This window comes from Chinchilla lanigera, unplaced genomic scaffold (assembly GCF_000276665.1).
Source record: "Chinchilla lanigera isolate Chin_1 unplaced genomic scaffold, ChiLan1.0 scaffold00025, whole genome shotgun sequence".
Taxonomy (NCBI): Eukaryota; Metazoa; Chordata; class Mammalia; order Rodentia; family Chinchillidae; genus Chinchilla; species Chinchilla lanigera.
The window spans coordinates 3,201,597-3,211,627 of NW_004955426.1; the positions used below are offsets into that span (position 1 = coordinate 3,201,597).

The 10,031-nt window shown below is 37.7% G+C and overlaps 1 protein-coding gene across 2 annotated transcripts in view; it reads right to left on the minus strand.

The window, feature by feature from the left end:
• Dnah5 (dynein, axonemal, heavy chain 5) overlaps positions 1-10,031 on the minus strand; it is a 300,957-nt gene that overhangs the window by 95,966 nt on the left and 194,960 nt on the right. For both annotated transcript variants that reach the window (XM_013514981.1, XM_005386122.2), the window contains exons 50-53: positions 9,519-9,742; positions 7,290-7,488; positions 5,401-5,573; positions 1,412-1,542 (exon numbers count right to left, since the gene is read on the minus strand). In XM_013514981.1, the coding sequence (XP_013370435.1) occupies positions 1,412-1,542; positions 5,401-5,573; positions 7,290-7,488; positions 9,519-9,742 (727 nt within the window). The remainder of the gene's footprint in view (positions 1-1,411; positions 1,543-5,400; positions 5,574-7,289; positions 7,489-9,518; positions 9,743-10,031) is intronic.

A 10,031-nucleotide genomic window follows, 5' to 3' on the forward strand; every position in this document is an offset into this window, starting at 1 on the left:
AAGAAGAAAGAAAGAAAGAAAGAAAGAAAGAAAGAAAGAAAGAAAGAAAGAAAGAAAGAAAGAAAGAAAGAGAAAAGAAAAGAAAAAGTAAACCATTTCATTCAGTTTCTCATGACTTGGGGAAAACTTTTAGCCCTGACCCCTGGATCTCAAAGGCCCACAACCTCAAATGATACCACCTGAGACTCTTGACAAATGGTTGTGCTTCCGGATATGGCGCTACTGCCTTCCAGCCTTAGCTACACTGCTGAGCAAAGGCTTAAGGAGGAAGATGGTCTCTTGAAGGCTGAGGACTGGGGGAGATGAGAAGGAGGGGACAAAAAGGGGGGTACAAAGGAGCAATGGATATGTACCAGTACTCCATAATGAATAGGGCCATTACATACCAAAATATATACTAATTTTAAAAGTTTTCCTAATAAAATGAACCAATTTTTAAAAATGAGGCCAGGAAGATCTTGGTCTTTCCTTCATTAGTGACACATCACTGTTAGTATGACCTACAGAGGAACTAATTTATCATAATGAGTATTGTAAGGCATGTTTATTGAGGCACTGATACAGCGCAAGTCACACTAAACCAGAAGCCTTGATTGATTGCAAAGAAAACAAAAGAAAAAGAAAAACTTGCAATCAATTTCCAGCTATATCTGAGATGTCAAGCAGTTCATAGCCTCTCTGAACTTCAGCTAAAAAATAGGATTTTACCATGTGCCTTCCTATTCCACAAAGTAATTTAAAAAATCAAAGAAGCTCAGATATGTAAAAGTGCTTTGAAAACAATAAGATTTTATACAAAGATTAGGGACAAAAAGTTAAGTCCAATCCTCCTCCCATGCAAGTCATCTTTTATCTGCCTATGCTTCCATCCACAAACTAGAACAGGATAACAAGGTTTACTTCCAAGTGTCCTAATCCTTGAATGAAAAAGTAATCTTTCGGGGCTGGGGATTTAGCTCAGCAGCACAGCGCCTGCCTGGCAAGCACAAGGTCGTGAGTTCGGTTCCCGGTACCGGAGAAAAACAACAAAAAACAAAAAAAAAAGAAAGAAAGAAAAAGTAATCTTTCAATTTCCTCTCCTTTCTATTAACACTCCTGAAATTTGTATTATTATTTGACAGGGATAAATTTCTTCTGAGACACACCAAAAAGACTACCCATCATACCCATGTTGTATATAACAGACAAAGAAGGAGGTAGTGATTTACTACAAGGAGAGGCTAACCTGTTTTAAAAGAATGTTATTAATGTAAAATATACATGATCTATAACAAAGATTGAAAGAGGAAGATGATAAACCAACATTCCAGAGGCAAACTATTATGATTCTTGAAGAACATTTAAAAATGCATTTGTGACTTTGGGGGGCCTTTTTCACAATGTATTCTAGGTTAAAGGTGAAGCTTTTTACCTCGTTAGTGTGATCTGGAAGGAAACGTAGCCAGCAATGAATGAAGCCAACCTTGTCAGGCTCTGCTTTCCTGATCCACCCACTCCGACCAGGAGGGCATTTCCCTGAGGAGTACGAATGACTCGAGAGATCTATCACGTGGAGAAAAGGCATGGATTTGTCAACATGTAAATGTACCATTTTTCATATTTACAGAATGTAAAAATAAGACCATATAATCATTTTGGACAACGTGGGCATCTCCAGATGAGACTGAAGAGATGCCGGTTGAAGGAGTGAGTGCATTTCTGAAATACAACATTGTTTGTGATGCATTAGACAGGGTGAGAAGCCAGAAGGGTCCCAGTGCGGAAAGTCAGCACCAGGCCCAGACTGGACAGCTCTGTATTTCCAAGGGACTCCGATGTTCTTTTACTTTCCCAACCTAAATCTGTTTTCATATGAAAGACAACCAACATTTTAGACTGTCTTCAGAATATAGAGCATATAATTGATTAGAACACCCTCCACTTTTGGAAAAAAAAATGAAAGAGTTTAAATCCAAGGGAAAAAATTCCCAACATATGACATAGATGATGGAATTTTTTAACGAAGAAGGAAGTACACATAAATATTCCTGTTACTTGGCAAAGACAGCAATAGCCAAGGTATCTATTAAGAAGTGATTAAAGGCATGTCAGGAGGCCACTCCTTGCTAGTCAGTAGCCCCAGACCATTACAAATGCTAGAAAATTCATAATCTAGTTGCAAACAGATTTCAGTAAAGGGAGACCCTCAACTGGGACTATTTTTCCCTAAGAGTATGGGCTGTGATGTATGCATTTTCTATTTGCACTCTCAAATATTTAAATATTAATAACGTCCCTCTTGCCTTGCAGGTAGTCACACTATAGCAGGGGAGACAGATTTATTCATAGAAATGGGGTGAACGTGGAACAGGAAAGGAATGAGGGCAAATAGGAGGAAGCCAAGAAGACATGGCTGCCTGGGGAAGGCAAGTCTCAGGTGTGGAGATGAAATTCAATCTGAACCTTGAAAACTGACTGGAAATTTACTGTCTTGGTTACTTTTCTCTCATTGTTAAGACAAAATAGCCAACACCCAAAATTAAGGAAAGAAAGGTTTACTTAGCTCACAGTTTGTGGAGGTTTCAGTCCATAATCAGCTGGCTCCAAGGCAGGGGGCAGGGCACAGGGGCAACACTCAAGGCAGCACAACACAGCAAAAGCAGCAAGAGCAAAAAAATGGGGAAAACAAGCCTCTTTTCCTCCCTTATATTGTAAGCAGGCTGCCCCTACCCAGGGGGCGTGTAACACTCACATAATCTCCACGCCCTCCTCTTGCCCAGGCTCAGGATGATACAAAGTGAGGACCCCAGACCCTGCTCAGTCCCTTGGTTAACCTTCTAAACTTCTCAAACTGACATAATGAACAAGATCCCAGAGCTGGATGGGCATGTCCTTTCCACCCCAGGATGTGGAACTGCTGAGTCTCTCAGCCAAGCCTCTAGACTACTCAAGTTGACACGGTGTATCAACCATAACATTTACAGTGCAAAGAAGCACCATACTGGACAGCAGTTGGACTAGATTTCAGAAAGAAAGAATGAGATACACAAAATCTTAGAGTCAGAGAAAGGCCTGAGATATCACCTTAAGGGTAGAAACACCAGGAGAAGGCAGGGAAATAGCAGGAGAAGAGACAGCAAAAGATGATTTAGGTTCACACTTTGGAATTGCTTAAATTTGAGATAGTTCATCAAGTCTGTTGTGTGAACATCTCAGCAGTCATTTGTCCTGGGAAGACAGAGATGACTTCCAGATCTCAGTGTCTGGTAGGGAAAATGGACTCTACCCAACATAGTTTGGGCCGGGAATTCATAGTGGTAGGCTTCTCTGGGGTCAGCATGTGTACAGCCACAAGCAGTTCATTTTCCTGGATGATACACTCAGCAGGCATAGCTCACAGGACTGGATCATGGAAAGTTACCTATAGTACCCTACAATCTCAACTTCCACCCAGGGAGCAAAAGCGGTATATCTCCCAGAGCCGTATTCCGGAAAGTGTGGAAAGAAAATCATTATTTTGATGGAGAAAGGAGCAAACAAGTATGCTAGGTCTCAGAGCACATCCCACTGGGTTTCAGCTTTTGTCTCCAATTCTGTCTCTTGGTTTCTACCTTGTCTTGTAACTAGGCCACATATGTCAGCATTCTCGCTTTTGTGACAGCATGCACGTACTGAGCACAGAAAACAAGTACAGGCAGAGTCTGCCTAGAACATAATAAGAAGTCTGCAGAACTGGGGCTCAAAAATTCTGGTCATGCACTTTTTGGCTACTCCAGAGCAAACAAGCTAGAGGCTGAGGGCAAGGAAAATCTCCCACAAGGACCCTTAGCCAAGACAAGGGCCTCTGGTAGTACACCAGACACATAAGGAAGGGTTCATTCTTGTCTGTGCTGTAAAACATGGGAAAAGAGACAGTTCTAACGAACTTGCTCAATCATAAGACTCATGCAAATAACACCGTCCTCAGTGTGATTGGTTATGAAATACCAGGCCAGTCTGACTGCGTCTCCAACAGTCACTTTGTCATAAAGTTGCCTGCTCGTATCACTCATATGGAAAATGCTTTTTCTATTTTTCCCTTTCTTTTAGTTATTAAATGTAACAGAATATCCATTCTTCCTGAAACACTTAACTCCTAACAACCATAAATTTAGAGTTAATTCCAAACTCTCACTGATGCATGGCTTTGGAAAAACATCGGGGCCCATTGTTGAGTAGAGATGTCTCAAGCAACTCATGGACTTGCCAAGCTGAACACCCTCAAATGAGGAGAAGTAACCCCCAACACCCTTTCTGGCTTCCTCCTTCTCCTAGATCTGCTCCAGCCTTATGGAAAGTATTCCCTTTCCCAACAGAGGACAAAGAAACAGAGAAACAATCCCTATTTTCAGAGGGAAAATTTCCTAGATAATTTCTAGAACTTTCTTCATTTCTAAAATTGGTTTCTAAATGACCACAGAATACAGTTTTTGTTCATGAGACACTTCCTCATGGTTAAACCTAAGTATGGTAGACAACAGTCTCAAGTAATTTTCTTTCTAACAAAAACAGTACAGTTCGAAAACTTTGTTGTCAACAAAGAGAATACCAACAACTGATTGTAGGTAGCATTATCTTACAACACTGATAAATTAGGTCACATAAGTTTTTAGATGAAATAACACATTTACTTCTAACCTTTGAGAGTCAGTTGTCCTAAAAGTGGATACTGGAATGACTCATATGACAAAGGAGAATGGACACTGTACCTTCCAGGTGGACTTCATTGTATAGCCATCGTTTCATAGAGTTAGGTACCTTCATACTATTGTGTGACCTTCCTCACCATCCAACTCCAGAGCTCCTTTTATCTTGAAGAACTGAAACTCTCTGCCCATGAAACACTGACTCCCAATTGCCCTCTCCACCCGGCCCCTGGCAACCTCCATTCTATTTTCTGTCTTCATGAATTTTAATACTCTAACTTATAGCATTTGCCCTTTGGGGGTCTTTGCTTATAGCATTTGCCCTTTGGGGTCTTGCTTATTTCACTTAGCTCAATGTCCTCTAGGTTTTTACACTACACTTATAATAATATTCTTTACATGATATAAACATCAGCAGACTTTGCCTAAGCTTTGAACTCCGATGTCAACCGCATTCATCCTATGTGATGAAAACACTGAGCTGGAAGCTGTATAGCAACACTGAATAAAATTATCACATCACACATTGAAATATCACATACACATACTGTTATTTTAAGCCTATAAGGTGTGACATGTTGCACTCAGTTTAGAAATTAAATTGGAATACAGCATTGAGATTACTTTTAAACTCAGTACTCTCCTAGGAGATGAAATTGAAAAGAGGGAGGGGATTGTGGCGTGAAGCAAAGCTCCTGCCACTTCAGCAAGGCGCTACTTGGCAAGGCCTCCATACCTTGACTAAGTGAACCATCGCTTCTTCAAAGAACACCATGTCCATGCCAGCGCCTCGGACACTCTCATTATACAGCTGCAGGAACATGTTCAAACGCTCTTTCAGTTGATTGAAAGAGTCAACTGGCTCATAAATTTTGGGCATTTCGGCATCAGCCTCCTCAGAAGTTTCACCTTGGAGAGGAAGAAGAATCAATTATTTCTTCACTACTCTCTTAGCCATAAATTAATACATTCAGAACTCTATAATTTACCACTGACTATAATACTAATATTCATCAAATGCCATATTTCATAGTCTTAAAAAAAAAAAGAGAGAAAGAAATAATAGAAGTATTCGGGTTTTTGTGATCATAAGCCGTCTTAGTTCTTTCTTGTCAAGAAAGGGCCAATTTCAAATAATGTTGTGTCCACAGAATTAGATTTGTAGGCACAATTGAAGATTGCATTTCAAAGATCTTCCCAGAGATATGAGCTTAATGGTTAAGAACAAAGTCAAAAAAGGTGAGACTTAATGCCAAAGTCACAAGAGGTTAAGAATTACCTGACTTTTTAATAAAAATAGAAAGAAAAAGGTTACTGCATTTGCTCAGATAATTTCTATGATTCCAAACTCTCATTTAGTAAACATAGAAATGAATTTTAGGGCATGGGACTGGAAGGTAGAGAATAAGCATATTGAATTGTTTCACTGAGAAAACATATTAAAATCAATATACTTTTCAAAATTAAATACATCATGTACAGGCTTAACACTCCCAATATTGACTGTGAAGCCTAATGCCAAAGAAAAAGCTGAGTTACATATGTCTAAATTCACTAACATTAGACATTAGTTAATATCAGTAACCAAAGAAAAAAAGTGACATCTTGTCTAATTATTTACCCTTCTAAAATACAGGAAATGAAGTATAACAAATATAAGATACATTCTAACTATTTTGCAAATATGCCTTTATAGAATTTTTGTACATATTTGATTTGCTTTAAAATAAAATGTGTCCCCCTTCATTCCAAGTGCATAGCCAACCATGAATATCCTGTCACAATTGTCACTTAGAGATGTTTCATAGATGTTACATACTGTTATCAGACTGGTCAGGGGCTGCCTATTTATTTCCAGTCACTTAGAAGACATAAATAATAGGTCTTTAAACACATCATTTTACATATGCAAATTAACTTAAACCACATCCTCAATTTAAGAAGAGGTTATAATATCCTTCTTAATCCCAGTTATTTCTGAGAGGAAAATAATTGGAACAGTGCCTCTTTTCATAAGAGAAGTAATATATCTCCATTTTTCATGAGCCCATAACCATAAAAGTTTGCCTTCACTTCACCCATCTCTTTCCAATTATATTCAATGACCTTCTCATTTAATTTGGGGCTTTTCTCTTTATTTTCCACATTCAAATGGCCTGAGTAATAATTATTCTTGTCATTTTTTTGCTTCCTTTCATTCGGCAGTGACTGTGGGCCACAGATGCCACACCACTCTCTTTACAACATTTTGTTCATTTCCCCACAATGCTCATGTTTGCATTTCTATTCCCGTGAATAAGGACGTACTTCAAGAATGTTCTGAGACATCCAGCTAAGGTGTGTTGGAGCCTTCCTCCAACTGACCTCAGACAGACTATGAGACCTGCGTAGTTCCTTCTACCCTACCCAGCTCCCCTAATCACAAAGCTAGTTCAGCTATGAACTCCAAGACAACACATTTATCCTTTCATTCTACATTTACTGAGTACCAACGATGTCCCAGAATTGTTTCAATAAAATCTCCTAAGCAGAAACTTAACCTTCCTAACTGAAACTTCTCCTCTCTTCAAAATGCCTCTTTGGGAATCCTATTGGAGAATTTCATTCCCTGCTTCAAAAGTTTACCTGTAGCTTCAGGTGCATCCCGCAAGAAATCCACAAAGAAAGCATCAATTCCACAGTCCACCAAGAGTTTTTTCTCTTCGCCAAACTCTTCCTCTACCAGACTTGCTAAGGTCTTATCAAACCAGGTCACATCATCAGACCCAGTGAAACGATCGGCTATCACACGTTTGCATTCGTGCTTCCACAGCTTGAGCAGCACCTGTCAAGGCACGGTTTAAACACAGGATTAAAGCCCACCACACCGTAATTGGAAATTCAAGCCGAGATATTACAGAGATCATCTTTCTCAATTTAAGATTCAATACTTTAAAGAATCTAAAATTTTAAAACTTTCTTTTCATGTGAGTTTCACTCAAGTATATTAGAGGAAAGGTAGAGTTTATCCTTCTGCAATCTCTAAAAGAAAATATTCCTTGGCAAAAAAAAAAAAAAAAAAAAAATCCCTCTGATCAATCAGCCAACTAAATTTTATGAAAAGGTCTTAAGTTTGTGATAAATTAGTCTTTTTGAGTAAGATACCTATATTCATGTGGCCAAAATATAGTGTATGAACAATTCTCATGTATACAACTCAGATGTTACAAAGATAAACTTAGACACTTTTATATCTCAGTGTATATATTATATATTGTTATATTTCAAAATATACCTAAATGCATTGAGATACTGAGATATGACATGGTATATTTAGTTAATACAAGTGAAGGAAATTTGTGGCAAAAAAAATCTGGGTTATTTGAACAAAACAATGCCTCATGCAGATAATCCAGAGCCCAACATTAACCAAAAGCTGATGAAATTTAATTGAACAACACTTCTGTTCCTAAAGCAAGAATTACAAATGTCTAAGCTCATAATTTGATATAATAGACTCGTAGAAATTCCTCACATCCCTTAACATTTTGCACAGGTTAGAAGACTGTATTACTAATAATGAAATACTATTCTATGGGCAGAATATTAAAGTTTAATAAAATATATTCAATGACCCATTTAGAAAATAGTTTATGGGAATGCCAGTTACTGGAATAGTTTGTGCTGTTAAGTACACAAACAGGAAACTAGTATTTAAGAAATGCATCCCACACTCCCATTAATTGTTAATAACTTTGAGGAAAAAAAATCAACTTAATATAGTCATTGTCACTAAACTGTCCTGTAATTCTCTTTCATAAAGATTATGAGTTTCCTCCAAAATGTCTAGTCTTCAAGAGTTATGTTCCTGGGTAATCACCCATTTCTGAGCATCTGGGACACAGACAAGGGATCTGATAGTCAGCACTTAGTTAGTTTAATGACAGTTTTGTTGGTAATTCAACTGCCTCTGTGTTTGCCTAGGGTCCATTTGCTTAATTTAGCTACTTCCTCAACTCCAGAAAAGATAAGTGATGGATCAGAAGCTGTAACTCAGTAGTAGAGTGCTTACTTAGCATATGTGAAACCCTGGGCCCAATACCTAGTACTACCAAAAAAATAAAATAAAACTAGAAGGAAAGACCGGGAGAGAGGCCAGCCCTCCCTCAGACTTGTCATGTGACCAGGCCTTGACATACTGGCTATTCACATAAGATGTCTAGTTTGAAGAAAATTCTTAGACTCTAGGGACTGTCATGTTCAAGCATATATACAAATGCTCAGTTTCGAATTAGATAAATTTCCTACTTTGCTGCTTCTTTTCAATTTTATGAATACACATATTCTTTTAGTGCATCTTGTTACATGAAAAGATAGGTGATTAACAATAAAATGATTTTTTATTCTGAATGTTTACTTATAAAAATAACTATTTTAAAGTTAAAATGTCAAGTTTAAAATATGAGACTACTTTAGAATAAAATCAATGATTGTTCTCAGAAGAAAAATACATTATGATGGAAAAACAAAATTAATTACTTCTTTTATCCTACTCATTAGAAAATGATTGTCTATACTATCTCCCTAAACATAAACCTAATTTAATCAAAATTTTCAATTGAAATTTTCTGATGTATTTACTTTTTCCTTACTCACAGTTCAGAAATTATACATTAACACCTAAGAGGGAGGTGTCCATAACTTCATATTATTCTCTCCAAAGATTAATTAGTTGAAAACCACAGACAAAATGAATATGCATGCTGAAAGAACCCAAAATATTTTTGAATTCATGTAAAAAGTAAATGAATAAAAATACTTAGGATTCATAATTAATAGCAATGTTAATTGTTTTCTCTCTCACATATCACTTACCTCTGGTTCTTTGATGACCTCTGAAGTGGCGTTCAGCATCCCCTGCCAGATCCTAGAAAGATCTCGAAGGTTAAATACATAATGGAATTTTGCAGGCGTAGGAAGCATTTTAATCTTGGTCATCTGCCATAGTCGGCGTGTCAGAGGCACTAGTTTCATCACCGCATCTCTCACTTCCTCTGAGAAACCCCTCTGAGGACAGTAGTAGCCTACTCCAATCACACCTGGAAAGGGAGGAAGTCATAGCATTTTGACTAATCATTCAAAGAAGCTCACTTAAAATGAAAAGTGCTAATGTAATTATACTTTAACAGATAGCCAATACTAAAGAACTTGCTTTAATATTGTTTCTTTTTTGAATATCAGCGAAAGTTATAGGTTCAAGTAAGTTAGAATGTAAAATAATGAAGAGCTGATTGAGAAATACTGTGGAGGGTTTGAGGATGTTGCTGAGTGCTAGAGCACTTGACTAGCTATGTATATGGCCTGGGTTCCATGTCCAGTAGAGCAAAA